The following is a 16,211-nucleotide window of genomic DNA, read 5'->3' as shown; positions in this document are numbered from 1 at the left end:
TTCGATCAAGCGCGTCGGACGAAGAGGGCACCCCGGTTTCCCTCTCTCTATATATATATCTACCTCCATCGCCGGCCGGCGACTGGTGACGGCCGGCTGGAGGAGGTACGAGGGCTTCCATTTTCGTTGTATATTGAAGCTTTTTTTGGCTCATGGAACGGCCGACATCATAAGAGAACGTGTGTGATCGTAACGGCGTGGAGGGGAAAACTTCAGATCAATTCGGAACCTAGTAAGTTTGCTTTTGATGAACGCGAATCCTTATCCTGTCGATCTCACCCAGCGGATTGAAAGAGAGTGAGAGACTAAGAGAAAGATTGAGAGTTGCTCGATGGGCGAAAGAAATGCAGAGTCGGAGTTGAAGAGCAAGAAGAAGGCGGGGGTCCGTCTCTGTTATATATGCAACGTCGCAAGGGCTGCCTTGCAACGCCCTAAGACGCAGCAACAGGTCCTCGCTCTCCTCTTATTTTATCTTGCCATTTCTGCCGGTACTGCTATAGTTAGCAGTCAACTGTTTTCATCCTATGACTTGGGTGTTTGATTATACCTGAACGTGACTCCAAACGTGAATTGGCGGTGGATTATAGTGAGTTTGGTATGGAATAGAGTATTTATTGTGTGGTGAAAAATGGTGCCCGGTTCGATTAGACAGATTTTCCATCATAATCACCACATTTTTTTTTTTAGTGATTTTTGCTGAATGATGCTTCTAGTCGCAACTTTAACGTTAAAAGTTGTTCCAACCCTTCTGCAGCATTTCTTCCATGGCCGCCTCCTTAATCCATAGTACTTGGTCCTGTCATTGTGGGTTATTTTTTGCAAATTTATTTGCTTAAAATCTGTGCCGTTAAGGAAGGTTTGCTTGTATTACGTAGGAGACGCCCGAGTACAATTCCCGTACTATTATTGTGCGAGCCGGTGTATGAGGGACATGACCATTTAGACCATTTTCAGCATAATTCATTTGCTTTTTCAATTTCTGAGACATTTGGTTTTTCTTTCTTGCTATCTTCACGTTGGTTATAGGCCAGCGATTGATAATTCACGAAAGCCCAAAAGCCGAACAGGTTACGGATCCTCTGCACTGCTTTAGTTTGTTGTCCATGTAAAACATTTCCAGCTTTTAGGGCGGTCGGTTGCCATGAGAAGAGGATCTCATGGACTGCGAGGCAATTGACAATGGTCGGAGAGAAGATGCATGGAAATCTTCCTCAAATCTGTCATCAAAAAAGGATTCTGAAACGCAATTACACGACCTATAACTCAGAGATTAAGTGAAACATAAAGGATCAAATTAATTTTTTTGCAATTCAGTTTTAGAAGCAATATGGATCATAAATGAAAAGCAGAAACTTCTTGCATAATGGGCCAGCCGGCCGGGTGAGTTTTATGTGTTTTCTGAATCATGCTACTTGATTATTTTCATTTATTAAAGTTGTCTGTGGAACTTGAAAAATGCAGAGTTTGAATATTACATCAAATTCATGGATACGGTTATTATTGCCATACAAGCCATTATATATATATATATATATATATATATATATATATATATATATATATATATATATATATATATATATATATATATATTCTCAGATTGCTTGTAGATTTACTGAACCTTGCCAAATTTCTTAAGATTTGTAAGGAGTGCTTTTACTCTGCATTTGAGGAAGAAATCCACGATGTTATAGTGGGCAATCAATTATTTAAGGCCGGGGAACGTGTTGCTATTGCAGCTTCTGGTGGGAAAGGTATAATTCAAAAAACATTGCAGCTTTTTTCCATGTAATGTTTAGAAGTGAAACTGTTTGAACATGTAAATTGAAAATTACATAATAGATATTTTCATGTCAGAGAATTTCCTTGCTTCCATTCTTATCTTGGCGATCCTTCAAATTTGTAACTAGACATGTTGCTGTCTGTGCCAGGCTGTATGCTTTGTGGTTAAATTGTCATATTATAAATAGTGTTTCTATTTTCTTCACAGATTCCACTGTTCTTGCTTATGTATTGTCAACTCTGAACCGTCGCCACAATTATGGTCTGGATCTGTTTCTGTTATCTATTGATGAGGGGATCACAGGTTATAGAGATGACTCACTTGAAACCGTGAAGAGAAATGAGATTCAGGTACTATGATGTCCTAATGCTGCTAGCTTGAGTCAGTTACACCCAAGGAACAAAGTCTTCGTAAAGTCTTAGCTACATTCTTTTTCAAATATGTGTATTTTTGCCCTTCATTTCGTTCCAGTTGTGGCATGCATTATTTAGCAGTTGCAGGGTAAAGAATGAAACAATGCAATCTTGTAGATATTTTTGTCAGTGAAATTATTAAATATCCTCCTTCTCTCTCTGTCTCTCTCTATATACATATATATATACACACACAAAATTCGTCTTCGTTACAGAATACATTATCAAGGTTTGCATATTTATACACCCTCCTTGCTGCTTTTGTATTTCAGTCTGTTGTCTGATCCTGGATTGCTGTTGTATAGCTGATTGTTACAATTTGTTTATGAAACTTAAATGGAAGCTTAATAGGTCATCAAATTCATATTGATAAATTCCACTACCTGAAGTGACATGCTAACGAACTCTTTCTCAATTTTTAATAATGTTTTTCAGTGAACATCCCTAACCATAAGAACTGATTAAGTTTTCCAGGTAAAGTGATAATTTTCTGTCATCGCAAATTGTTTCTGAAATTCAAGCCTAATTCTTGTGCTCCCATCATTTGAACAATAGGAGTTTTATCAGATTAACTGGAAACAGCTGTTATTTTGGATAGAGCCTCACAAGTTGCTTTTTTTTTTTTAGTACGGTCTCCCACTGAAGGTTCTTTCGTATAAGTCACTTTATGGTTGGACGATGGATGAGATTGTTAAGGAGATAGGATTGAAGAACAACTGCACATTTTGTGGGGTTTTCCGTCGCCAGGTGAGGGAAGTTCAATAAAATCGTTTTATTAATTTTGTCATGTGACGCCATATGAGAGCTAGGCCTTTGTAAATGCTTATTGTTTTAAACAATGTTTTTGTCGAATTTAGTCATTTACCATTATGGGAATACTTATGATGATAAATTCTGGGTATTGACCTTATAAACCAGACAGTTAACGTTCCCCTTTATCTGAGATTTATGTTTTTGACTATTACAAAGATCTGCAGATTTTTTTCTATTGCTCTGTAGATGATTTTGGTTTATAAGTTTCTGTATCAGATTCATCCTATGTTCATAAAACTATATTTCAGTTATGTTTGTGAGCTGCAGGTAGTAGGATGAGGATGTCAATGGAAGACAAAGAGATCTATTCGGTCATTTCTTTTACAAATTGGACTGAAGTTCCTTACAATAACAAAAAAGATAAAAGTGTTCTTATAAGTTATAAGTAATAAAAATGACATTACTGTCTATATTCTGTACATAAGTGAGCTAAGAATATTATACTTGATGTGCTTTTACTCCTGAAAGTGTCCTGGGATCTGGGTTCCTCAGGAAATTTTGCATCTGAATCAGAGTCTTAAGTGGAAATCCAATCCAACTAAAATCCAGATCCTATACATTTAGAAGTCAGATTTAATGCTTACTGTTTGGTTCAGATTTAATGCTTACTGTTTGGTTCAAGAACTCTGTTGTATCCTTATTCTCCAAAGTGACAATGTAGAATCGAATTAGTTTAGACTTGTTAATGCATAGATTGGACCTGATTCTTGTTTATGTCCGGTGGTTGTGTATGGTGTAGATGCAACTGCTCTAGCTTTTGTCATAAGCTTTTACAAGCATGAACTTTATTTTCTATTGTTCCATTATCAAACCAAGTGGGAGCTCTCCCTCTGGTGGTGTAGTCAAGTTCGAAGTGTGCATGCTTCCAAGGTGCACTCAATTTTTCGGTTACTGATTGTTGCCATTCTTCTCTTCAGGTTTGGGTCCAAATTAGCAATTTGTACGTCTCAATGGTTGTTTGGTCCAAGACAGACATATCTTGTTGTTTCTGTCTCTCTCTATGTTACATGGGTGCGGGTACAGTACGGGTATGGGTATGGCGATACGGGTACGGCGATTTTGAAAATTATGGGTACGTGGTTGCGGCAAATTTTTAAAGTCTCAAAAATGATAAAATGAAAAAAAAACATTAATAGTCTTATAATCTAGAAAAAATCTCAAAATTAAAGAAAAATGAGAGGAAGATATAGAATCTTATTGGAAGGGTATAAAAAAAGGAAAAAATAAAAAATTAGAGAAAACCTTAAGTTTGAAAATATAATTTTAAAAGTTTTAAAATGCAGCCGTACCCGTACCCGTGTCGCCATACCCACATACCGACATGGGTACCTGGGCAAAGCAGGCGTACCCGTGTCACACAGGTCTCTCTTTTTCCATAAAGGAATTCATGCTATTTCATAAATAAAATAATTTCTAATTATTGTTATTGTTATCGAGTTTAGATTGTGTCTCACAGGAGACTCTTTGTGGCATGCTTTCTTCCATTTTATGCTTATATTTTCTCTTTTGTGCAACTTCTAGAAGGTTATAGATTGGTCCTTACATGCAACATGAACTAATGATTGTAGGCTCTTGATAGAGGTGCTGCATTGATGAAAGCAGACAAAATTGCAACTGGTCATAATGCAGATGATATAGCAGAAACAGTTTTGTTGAATATACTGCGTGGGGACATTGCCAGGTGGCATATATGTTGCTTCGTACATGCCTTTGCCTTTGTTTATGCTTCTTAATGCACCAAGTTATTTGAAGATGTCTTTTCTACTGTCTCTAGTGTAGATTGAGCAGATGTACACTGATAACAACTGGAGAAGATGGACCTATTCCTAGGTGCAAACCATTCAAATATTCATATGAGAAGGAGATTGTTATATATCCTTTACACTTTATAGTTTTCATTTAAAATCACTTTTCAGGATTCCCATCATGTACAAAGTCCGTTACCTTCTAGGATTCGGAACCTTAACCAAGTGCTACGTATGCATACTTTAAAAGACTGGACTACTTCTCCACAGAATGTAATTCTCTCATTTGCCTGACCTTTTTCTAGGTTCTTACCTTTCTAATCTTTATATTCCAAATAGGATAGTTCTATTTACCTGGTGAGATGTTTTAACTTTTAACTTGTTGTGTTTCGTGACGTGGACGTGTCTCATTCTAATCTTTGTAGGCATATATTCACCTAATGCATATCGTGGTTTTGCTCGTGAATTTATTAAGGACCTGGAACGCATGAGGTAGCTGACTGTTTATTTATAATCTTAATATTTGATTGTTTTATGGTTGCCCTTCAGCATTCTGTGCATATTTATTTGTTGACATTGTTAATTCTTTTACGTGTTAAAAGTAGCTGTAAGGGTTGGTTGGTGTTGCAGACCACGAGCAATATTGGATATTATTAGGTCAGGAGAGAATTTCAGGATATCCACTTCAACAAGAATGCCTGAGCAAGGAGTGTGTGAGCGTTGCGGTTATATTTCCAGTCAGGTATATATTTTTTGTATTTATTTCCTTATGATTAAGAGTTATGAATCAACTTGGTGACTTTTAATTCATGATTAATCTAATAGTTTGCTTGGCGTGTCTCTTACATTATTAGATTTTCGAGCAGAAAAATGGAAATGGTATTGTCCACATGTACTTTGAATGGTCACATACATTGGTTGGGTTCAATAGTATGATCTGATGATATATATATATATATATATATATATATATATAAGAGAGAGAGAGAGAGAAAGAGAGAGGGAGTCCTTATGGTATCCCCTGATGTGCTTAGCATGTTTTGTTTTTTCCGTAAAAAAACATGATCAATCATTTCACATCATTATAAAATCCAATTTCTACAAATGAAAGAAAAGGTTAGTGGTGCAAATTGGTGAACGTGAGGAAGATCTAGAAATGGGTTACTGGTGCAAATTGGTGAAGGTGAGGAAGATCTAGAAGTGAGTATATCACATGGTCTCACCCAACAAGTGCCACACCTGAGTCGACAAGCATAGGTTCTGGGGCAGGTGTGTCATGGGTGTGCCAAATTTCAAGGTCAAGAGAGGTAGGCATGGTCAGCTGTGTCCAACTATTGTCATCCGTCTTTGTGTGTGCACCAGTTGAGTCAATAGAGTTCGATGAGGTTAACATGAGCTGGGTGCACACCAGGCTATGTTCCTCTGTAAATCTGAATCGGACCCAGTCAACTTTGACTGAGTCCATCTTGATGCAAATTTTTTGATTAAAATTATAATGGTCACACCTCAATATTTTGATTTTGTTTAAGCTTCTTTTTCAATGGTAGGATATCCTTGTAAGTAAGATGACCACCTGACTATCATGTTCTTAATTTCCCATTATCATGTTATTTCCTCCAATTTCAGTTTATTTTTGTTTTTACTTTTAGAAAATGTTTTTGATAAGGTTCTTATAATTCTAATCCCACGAGATGTTCCATTAAAGCCACTTGAATCCTCATGAGAGGAAACCTTTACTGCTTTCATTGTAAGGCTGATACTTGGATAACAGTTCAATTAAATTAATTTAGGTTTCTAGGACTTCTTTTATAGTGCTTGTTTTGGATTTTTTGTTGAACATATAGTTTCTTTTTTATGTTAATATTTAATTTGAAAGCACGCAAAGTGCTGCATGTTGATTCTTTCTTTCCATATGTTAGAGTGAAAATTATTGTTGCACCAATCAAAACTGAGATGAATCAACTCTTAATAATGCCACATGGCTGTGCAACTTCCAATTGACTATTCCGAGTGAGCCACATACTACATGTGTTCATTTCCTCTTCCACTTCGTGCTTAAAAATCCTTCCTGTGTCTTGTTACCTTTCAGTTGTCCATCAATGTACACCCAATCTTTACATAGATAAATTGAAGTCACTTCTGATGCAGATGGCATGTGTCACTTATTTTTGGCATTGACTTCTTTGCTTCCTACATGTAACCATGGGTGGTAACTGGTATATTAAGGAAATGCAAAAGCGAATGTGTTAACCACTATTACGAATGCTTCTACAACCTTTTCTAGAGTGAATTGAGAGGGCAGTAGCTAGGTGGTGAAACATGTGGTTAGTTTTAGTTTTTTTCCCTTTCGTTTTAACTTTTGTGTTTATTTAAATAATGATTTTATTGCATGCATGATCTAATGTGGTTATGTTGGCTCTGTACAGAAACTCTGCAAAGCTTGTGTGCTGCTTGATGGCCTCAATCGAGGTTTGCCAAAGTTGGGCATTGCACGCAATAGGGGTCCTAACCATTCACACAGGGAGAAGGAACAAATGTTGGAGACAGACAAGACGGAAAACGGACTTCAAAGTAAACCATGTGGATCTTTGGATTTTTGAAGGTCTAGTCGTGCATCAATTTGTTATGCATTCCACTACTGCAGATGGGGTTGTAGTTCCTATGTGAAGCTACAAGGCCAATAGAAAAGAAAAAAAATATTCGTTATTGTTTTTGAGATTATAGATGGGATAAATTCTATATTTTTGAGCTGAGTTAAGCAAAACCCTACCGGATTATGTCCAAGGGATATACACCTGACCACCACATCTAGGTAAATAGTGAACATTTTCTTGAAATGCACTCTGGGAGAATGAATTTTTTTCAGAGGAAAATTACTTATTTTTAAATTGAAAAGCTTATTGAAAAAACTAGGCTTCTATGGGGAGAAAGGTTCACCCTCATCTAGGATGTGGACTGTTCTTTTTCCTCTAAATGTTTGATTGGTTTTGAGAGTTTCGCCCTAAAATCACAAGAAATAATTGCATTCTGAAGTGCCTTTACCTGTGAAAGTACTGAAGGGCATTACCTTAGCCTGGTGGATGGAGCTCTTGTCGGCGTGCTTTGTGTAGCTTGCTGGTAGGAGGCATTATATTTGTTGTATGAATCTCGAGTTCTTGATGATGGTCGACATGTACTGAGATTTCATGGTTCAAAAGACAGAAAAAATTCGCTTTTTCATTACACGTGCAGTTAGAGTGGATCGATACAACCTGCTGTTGACTGATCATGGGTATACTTCGTGTCGAGACATGGGCAGCAACCCAGTCCAGTTTCCTCCCAGGTCGGCTCACAGTGCTTGATCGGTATCAGAATTCCACCCGCTATGGCTTTGTATGATTGTATCCCCGCAGTTACTGGTGAGCTTGATTGCACACGTTAAATTTCATCTTTTTGAATGATCAAACTTCTTGGAGTGCTGCCTCGCCTTAGGGAGGTAGAGCGCGACATCAAATTGATTGTGCACCGATGCAGCCTTGGACTTAAGAGAATAGTAAAAGGGTGAGCTTTTGGCCCTCTTTTTAAGAAGAAAAGGAAGATTAAAACTTCTAAAAAAAAAATCCACAGATACAATTTGTTGGATTGCACTGACTTTTTAATTTGAAACCATAAACCTGAACACCATGATTGCATATGTAGAAGCAAATGTTTAGGGAATGAATCGGTTGTATTGATTGTTAAGCCCCACGGTGGTTAGGTTTCATAGTTGAACAAGTTTATGGTGTCTTAAGAATTTTTTTAGCTGTTTCACATATTGCTAACAAGGGTAGGAGTTGGGTAAGACGACTCTAGGCATGATAGATAAAACCAGTGCGGCAACATTTTTCTCTTTATGATGATAAATTTCTCTTCTAAAACAAAGAGCGTTTTAGTCAATCTAAGAGTTGACATTTCTCTTCCGAAGAAAATAATGAGCAGATGACATCACAAAAGTTAGTAAGAACATCAAAATAAGGCCTGGGTCCAGAGTTACATGATCAAACAAAGATTTGAGGTAAATAAGAGAGGATCAGAATGCCATCAAACCACTTTTAAAAGTCGCCTAACCATGAGAGCCTTTCTTTTTTATTTTACGTTGGAGCCTATTAGGACTGCACACGAGTCATCTCGAGCTGGGCCAGCTTCTCATTGGCTCAAATTTGAGTTGAGCTCTATGGAACAGGTTTGAGTTCAGCTCGACTAGACAGTGTTGAGCTCGAGCTCGATTCACTTAACTCATTTAACTTGTTTTTGTAACTTAACCTGTCTTGTTTTTGTAATTCTTTGACTCGTTTAACTGGTTACTTTCAACTAATTCAGATGTGAGGTTATCAAAAACTTTTTGGGATTTGAGATCCAAATCCTTAAATATTTAATGCTCGTTGTGTGGGAAAATTGAGAATTTTAGGTCCGAATTAGATGTAACTTAATTTTAATCGAAGGATGAACGAGTTTAAGTTAAATCAGCATTGCTAGTGACGTTTTTAAACAACGATTCCACCCATTAGGAACCCTGTGAAATACTGAAACTTATATTTTCTTGCATTTTCTCTCCGATGTTTCGCGTTTTAAACGTCTGATCGCGCCCTCTCTCCCCGCTCCAGCGAGGTGAGGTCGCCGCCAGGTCGCCGGTCACCGTCTCCACCCTGAAAACGCGGAAATGGCGGACAGAAGGCCTAATCCTACCCCCGCGCCCAAATACTTGGGGCTCGTTGCGCAGGTGAAGAAGAGGAAGGACAGCTTCATCCAGCTCTTCCTTATGACCGGCGTGCTGCTGCTGAGCATGAGGTCGGTGGGCCAGAAGTACAGGATCAAGGACCTCCAGGACGACACCACCGCCCTCAAGGAGGAGAACGGCGCCCTTGCCTCGAGGATGGAGTCGATCAAGCAGCGGCTTCTCCAGGAGGCCGCCCTCGAGCCCACCGGATTCTTCGCCTCCAAGCTGAGCGTCATTTTCAACGAATCCGCACCTTCTCCTTCCTCTTCCTCTGATTCTTAGGTACTTTCTTGTTGCCGATTTTTCTTGCGTTATCTGGTTTCGTTTATGTCTGCTGTGTTTATTTTCTTTTCCTTTTCCTGTTTTGTGCTTTACAGTCGAAAATTTGCACCCAGAATGCATCGTTTCACTAATAGGAGACTCTTAAAAACTTAACAAGGCAATGGTGTTCGAGGTGAACTTGAAGTAATCTTGGTAGGAATTGCAATTCCTATGATTGGTACTTGGAAATTTTATAATTGCGTTTCACTTGAATTGCTATTTACTCTAAGCGCTTATGTTAACGGTGCATAGTTATTGGGAGCTTCTCGAACTTAGTTTATTATATAGGTTTCTAGTCCATCCGCAATGCTGTTGGGTACCTCTTTTTAAGCTCAATCAAACTATGTTCTGCTTTAGGTTTCAAATGCGCTCAGAAGGTGGCCACCATGGCATTTTGTCTAGGCTGAAACTTAGTTTTGGAAATTCGGATTAGCATTCCATTGACATTTGCAAATTTGATAGATATCGTGCAGGCCATACAAGTCGTGCTAATGGTTTCCATCTTCCACATTTTCTAGTAGTGAAGTTGTTACTTTAGTCTAGATGGTGTCCAAGTAGTATAGAATAGCTGAGAAGGACACAGTTGTTTCTAGTCAATCTAGGAAAAGGGGAAGGACTAAGCTACAGTACAATTTATAGCTTGGGACCCTTGTCATTTTCAACCCAACTGGTGGATCTCAGCCCACCCTCTAGCTGTTTCGATTCCAACCTAAAAAATGTTAGAGACCGGGACAACCAAGCACTTATCAACCCCCTTTATAAGTGCCCTAAGCTTCCTCACAGACTTAGATATGAGACTAAACTTTTCAAAGTGGAGCGTTATGATCCACCTCCCTTTAAGGCACATACGTCCATGCGTGTGGGGCCCGAGGTCTAAGTGTTGAACCGACTGTAATACGACTTTAATAATCAACCCCCTAGCAGTTTCGAGTTCAACCCAAAAAAGGTTAGGAACTAGAACAACTAAGGTATACAAAGATTACATGCAACATTCTACCATTGAGGTGAATTTTGGTGTCTGGTTACTTCTTTACTGAAATGTGGAGGTTCCTGCATGGTTATTTATATCAACAGATTCAAAGATAATGATATTAGTACCTTCATTGTACCTGTATCAATATCAACTGTCATACGTTTGATTCTTCTTGAATGAACCCATTTTTGCTATTGTCTTCTTTGAGCAGCACCTTCTTTCTTTAAAAGTAAAAGGGACAATTAGTTTATCAACATCAAATAACTCTTTGTTATCTAAAACTATAAAAAAAAGAGGAGGTTGAAATGATCAGTGTAAGACGAGTAAAAGAGAGTGGACTTTTGAAGTACTACAAAGGGTACCCTGTATTTGTAATATTCTGTGTGTAAAAGGACTTGACACTGGTCATATATTGAACATTTCTTGTCATACTATCAATTATCTTAGTTTATAGTTTATTGTTTTGGTGAACTAAAACTAGCTTAGGATCAATTGGGATCGGCTTGATGAGACGGATTAGTTTTTTGTTAGGCCATTGTAGTTGGCATCAACAAAACTTATGATGATGTATATTGATTAAGAGGTCCTTTATAACAAACTATTATTGTTTTATGAATCTAACCAAAAAATTGAGATAGATTTATGAAACATTGTGTTATAATATACCATGAAGCTGCCCTAGTTCTTTATGTGGCTTCATGAAACACTAATAGTTTGTTACTGTTGCCAAACAACGTTAACTAAAGAGAACTTATCATGACCTCTTATATTATACAAAAGAACTTGAGGATAAGATTTTGGAAAATATTCAAGAGTTTGATACTTGTATTCCATATTTTGACCAATTGTTCTTGGCTATGGTCTTTTTTGAATGTAAATCAGTCAAAACTATGGGTGGCTTGGGATTTGTCAAATGGAGCACTAAATTCTATTTTGGACCATGTTATTACAACATTTATGCATCACGATAAGTAATTGCAGGTATGCATATGATGTACATAATAATCCATTGGTTGTCCAATCGAAGAAAGTGCAATAAGAAAGTCAAGCCCTGCTCTTTTTTTTTTCTCAATCAATGTCAGTTAGCATAATATTTACCTCAACGAAGCAAGTTTTGGCAGTTGTTACCAATTGAAAGCAGCAGTTAATGCTTGGGTGACCAACACAAAGACAGCAACTGTATGATGAGCTTGGTCTCATTCATAGTCTACTACAGGTTAAGAGGCGAAATGTTGGTGAACATAAATATATCTACATAAGTTGGATTCTTTTATATTACCATTTTATCCATTTTATCTATCTAGAATTATTTTATTGATTACAATGTTCACAAACCATAAAACATATATACAGTCCTCACACCTTATGCAATGTTCCTTGAGGTAGGTATTGTCTAAATGATTCACAACTCAAAGGATCCTGGGTTTAAGTATGTCTCATGAAGTTGCATATATATTTTTTTTGGTGGTTTGTCTTCCTCAATTCAAAATTCAAATACATTTTATGCACATGCTTCACCACATGCTATCCTAGTGTAATTATGATTTTATAATTCTATATTTTCCATATTTTCCATCAAACTTGCTTCCCATGCCATGAAAAGTTGCATATGCCATCACTACCCTTATTTCTGCTTTACTTTCAATGCTATTTGTGCTTCTATAGGCCCAAGCTTGTCTCGGATTTTTTCATTCATGGTCTGTTTGCAAGTTGCATAAGTTAAACGTGTGAGAACTTGTTAGGTATCTGTTAACACTATCATGTTCTAATGATGTTGCATAATGAAACTTCATGTCTGTCTCCCTGAGGGGTAATGAGCTCTAGTGCTTGCGAGTCCTGTGTCTAACACTTTGTCCATTCATAAACCTATGTGAAGTCATTACTAACTATGTTTACCATGATAGGTGAGCACATTTCTACTGTGGGAAGTGGAGAAGTTTGGAAAGGCAGACAGTTTCCATTGCTTCCAATAGCTTTTCAACTTTCAGGACTGCCCAACATAGCGAATGAAATAAATGATATGGCATTATCAACCTCTCGACAATGGGTGCCATCCTGGTAATGATGATGTAGAGTTTGAGACCTAACTAGTGTAGGTGAAGAAATCCTTTTTGAAGAGATCACTAGTTTCGCTGAGGTCAAATTTTTTCTGATTAATTACCTCTGCCTAGTTTCATTTTGTGCAAATGTACATTACTTCCAAATGCTTTAATTGGAAAACAGCAATGTCGTGTCACTTGTCCTTTTATGCATGTGCTGGTGTAGGCACATATCATTGAGGTAAATTGCATAAGTTGCCACTTGCCATTCTCTTCTCGTCACAAAGGTAATCCGTTTTCTGTGTATTCACCGTTGGTGGCATTGTTTGTACTGGTATCATGTGATTAGATGCCTTACATTGGTCTGTTTTGTGAACCCATCTGACAGAGACACGAAAAAATGTCTCTATGATCCTTCTGAATAATTTTTCTTGCATTCAGCACAAATTGGTTGATCTTCTACTTTGCATACAAGTAAGAATTCTCATGATCATTTACAATGAGGATCAAGCAATGTAGAGAAAAGAGTTTGATGGTTTCAAACTAGTCAAAGGTGGTGGTGATTCGGGGAAGACTTCCGATATGCTGAATGAGTCAGCAATCAACTATCTTGCTTTCATCTCTTCAAGGTTCAAGAAATGACACTATATTTTCATCTGGTTCAACTGCTCCTATATGAAAAATATTTTTTTCCTTCAGATTGTTCTTGCCTGCATAACAGCAGGTCTCCAGATGGTAAAATTCTTCAGATTGTTCTTGCCTGCTAGGAGCAGGTCTATTTTGATTATTGCAGCAAGATATGTCCGATGAGTGTCTATCCTCGTCAAAATAAACAATGCTAATCTATCTTGCCTGTTATGGATTGACTGGTTCAAAATAAATTTTACTTATTCGTGCAGCGAACAGGTTGCTAAATCAAGGGCTACAGACAAGTTGTGCTCGTCCTTCTGGTTTGGTGCGTTTAGTGGAAACGCATGCTCTATTCTTTTAGATTTCTCTGCATCGATCTCTCTGGTCTTTGGACTGAGTTCCCAGCAGTCTGTCAAAACAACCAGAAAGCAATCCGGACAGTCAATGCTTGGACGAAAAGACTCGGTAGTAACAAGAAAAAAAAGATCGTAAGAGGGGAAAAAGCAACTTGACAACGAAAAATTGTTGGAAGGTACATCTAATTATTCATGTCCCATAAAGATGAAAAGCTGATAAAGCGGATAACAAGTGGTGAGTCTCTTTAGTTGGTATCATTGTGCATGGCCATGGCCCTAGTTGATGTTATTATGCATCACGATGGCCCCCAACGTGGTTGGACTCCACCTTCTTTTCGTATTCTACAAATGCCCTCGGGGTTGAAGGTATATCTGGTCCTTGGTAACAGCGCAGGTTTAAATGGATCTAACATCCCTGTAGTTGGTCTTTTGTCCAACTATTTCTAATTCAAATAGCGGAGAGAACGAAAGGGGCACATTGCCAATGCTCTTGATTGAGAGAATCCTTCACTAAACAAATGGTGGTGACTGTAGATTTTTTTGATAAAAGTGCTTTGGCATATAATATGACCTGCTCTTGCTAGATGCGCCTATCTTTCAAGAGATGTTCTTAAACTTTGAGGACAGAAACCAAAAGAGATCTGAAGTAAAGCAGAAAGTACAATTCTGATGTTCAAAAACGAAAGAGAAGAGCTATTGTTTGGCGTCCTGTCAAAGGTGAACGAACATTAAGGGCCCATGTGGAGAAGGTGTTCTGGAGGGCTCGGCCAGCTATTGCCACGAGGAACAGTGTCAAGGTTCAGTTCTTATGAGCGAAAGCTGAAGTGGGGACTGTAACTATTGAATCTTGATAAGCAGAAAGGCCTGTAGAGTTTTTCCCACTGCTTCTCTGAAGAACTAGGATTAGATCTTCCCCTTTAATTTCCCATTCGGAAAATGGGATTGGGTTGCTTGATTTGCCTGCAACAAAGAAGTTGAGAGCTTTACTGCTATAACTCACCACTGTAAATTCCAGAAACTTGGTGGTTAGAGACCCATCAAAAACTAAAAAATTGAGTGCTGGGGCTAACTTTTCTTTGTCATTGTGCCTTAAGACTTAAAAGGAAAGTGGACCATCGTTCCAGATTAGTTTGTGTAACCATATACCACGCAAAGATCATCATGTATTCGACTTTAATGGGAAAAGGAGAAAAGGTGCTCTAAATCAGTTAAAAATTTAAATTTTGAAATAATCGAGGTTCCCAACTTGTGATAATTTCATCTTTAACCCCTCTTACATTTCAAGGATTTCATATATGCACCTACTTTGTGAAAAAATACCTACTTTTCCAAGGATTGATTGTTTAAAGACTCTCTGCGTCGCTTTTACCCTCAAAACTTATTCTTTTGCCCCAATTGTGACCCAAAGAACAAGAAAGTAGAGAAGAGAATATCGAATCGCTTAAGAAATAAGTGGTTGAAAATGCTATTTTGGAAAGTTAACTAACAAAGCAAATGACATAAATCAAGCGGTAAAGTCCAAGCCTTATCCTATCATCTGACTAGGCTTTTAGGCAAGACATATTCAAAGAGTGCAGCCCCCCACACTCACTCTCTCTCTCTCTCTCTCTCTCTCTCTCTCTCTCTCTCTCTCTCTATATATATATATATATATATATATATATATATATATATATATATATTGAAATATGTTAGACGTGGGATAGATAAATATTTAAAGTCCATGGCTAAATGTACCACAATCAGTTCATTAAAAGCACCATAAATTGTTGTTATATTGTGATCCTGACAATATTCAGCAACGGGATTTCAATTTTCTTTATGTGTATAAGTTGCTTATAAGTTATAACCAAGTTGCGTGAAATGTCATGATCTTATAAGAAAATTTTGGTTTCCTTGTGAGTTTATTACTATTTTTCCTAGATAAAGATTAAAGTTTGACAGCCTGATTAAGGATCTCGCACCTTGGAGCTCTACAGGTAGGCGTGATAGATTAAACTGTACCTTTAAAGCTTCCCAATTGAAAACTTTTCTTCTATCACCAAAAAAAGTTTGATTTAGTCCAAAGTTTGGATCGATTATGCTTAGAATAGCGAACAGATCACATGGGATTTTGCCATTTTTCTCAATGCATTCGTTGATCCATGTCCAAACTGTTTGCAGCCGAAGATCCTCCCCTAGATTAATGGGCTCTACAGGTTGAGTGCATGATCATGATCGTGGACATTGCCCTTATCAATAAGAAAAAATTGGCCTCGTGAACTGAGCACTTGTTTAGCCAAATTAATTTGTCCACCAGGAAGACGTTAAAGGTTATGAAAGCGAGCACGGGAGCACATGGCTGGGACATATTCACATGATCGGGTACATGTAGGGAAGTAATGTCCTTGGATTTGGGCCGGT

At 37.7% G+C, this 16,211-nt stretch overlaps 2 protein-coding genes across 2 annotated transcripts; both read left to right on the top strand.

Moving 5' to 3' along the window:
- Nucleotides 1–7,475, top strand: LOC116261155 (cytoplasmic tRNA 2-thiolation protein 1-like). Its single transcript, XM_031639787.2, has 10 exons — nt 1–448; nt 1,640–1,754; nt 1,991–2,133; nt 2,824–2,943; nt 4,578–4,690; nt 4,789–4,881; nt 4,987–5,027; nt 5,180–5,246; nt 5,385–5,496; nt 7,181–7,475. The coding sequence occupies exons 1-10, from the start codon at nt 332–334 to the stop codon at nt 7,352–7,354; spliced, it is 1,095 nt and encodes a 364-aa protein (XP_031495647.1). The 5' UTR covers nt 1–331; the 3' UTR covers nt 7,355–7,475.
- Nucleotides 7,476–9,307: 1,832 nt separating this feature from the next.
- Nucleotides 9,308–13,198, top strand: LOC116260916 (uncharacterized). Its single transcript, XM_031639452.2, has 2 exons — nt 9,308–9,771; nt 12,688–13,198. The coding sequence occupies exon 1, from the start codon at nt 9,433–9,435 to the stop codon at nt 9,769–9,771; it is 339 nt and encodes a 112-aa protein (XP_031495312.1). The 5' UTR covers nt 9,308–9,432; the 3' UTR covers nt 12,688–13,198.
- The last annotated feature ends 3,013 nt before the right edge of the window (nt 13,199–16,211 follow it).

Source organism: Nymphaea colorata, chromosome 9 (genome assembly GCF_008831285.2).
Source record: "Nymphaea colorata isolate Beijing-Zhang1983 chromosome 9, ASM883128v2, whole genome shotgun sequence".
Taxonomy (NCBI): domain Eukaryota; kingdom Viridiplantae; phylum Streptophyta; class Magnoliopsida; order Nymphaeales; family Nymphaeaceae; genus Nymphaea; species Nymphaea colorata.
This window is presented reverse-complemented; position numbering and strand designations above follow the sequence as displayed.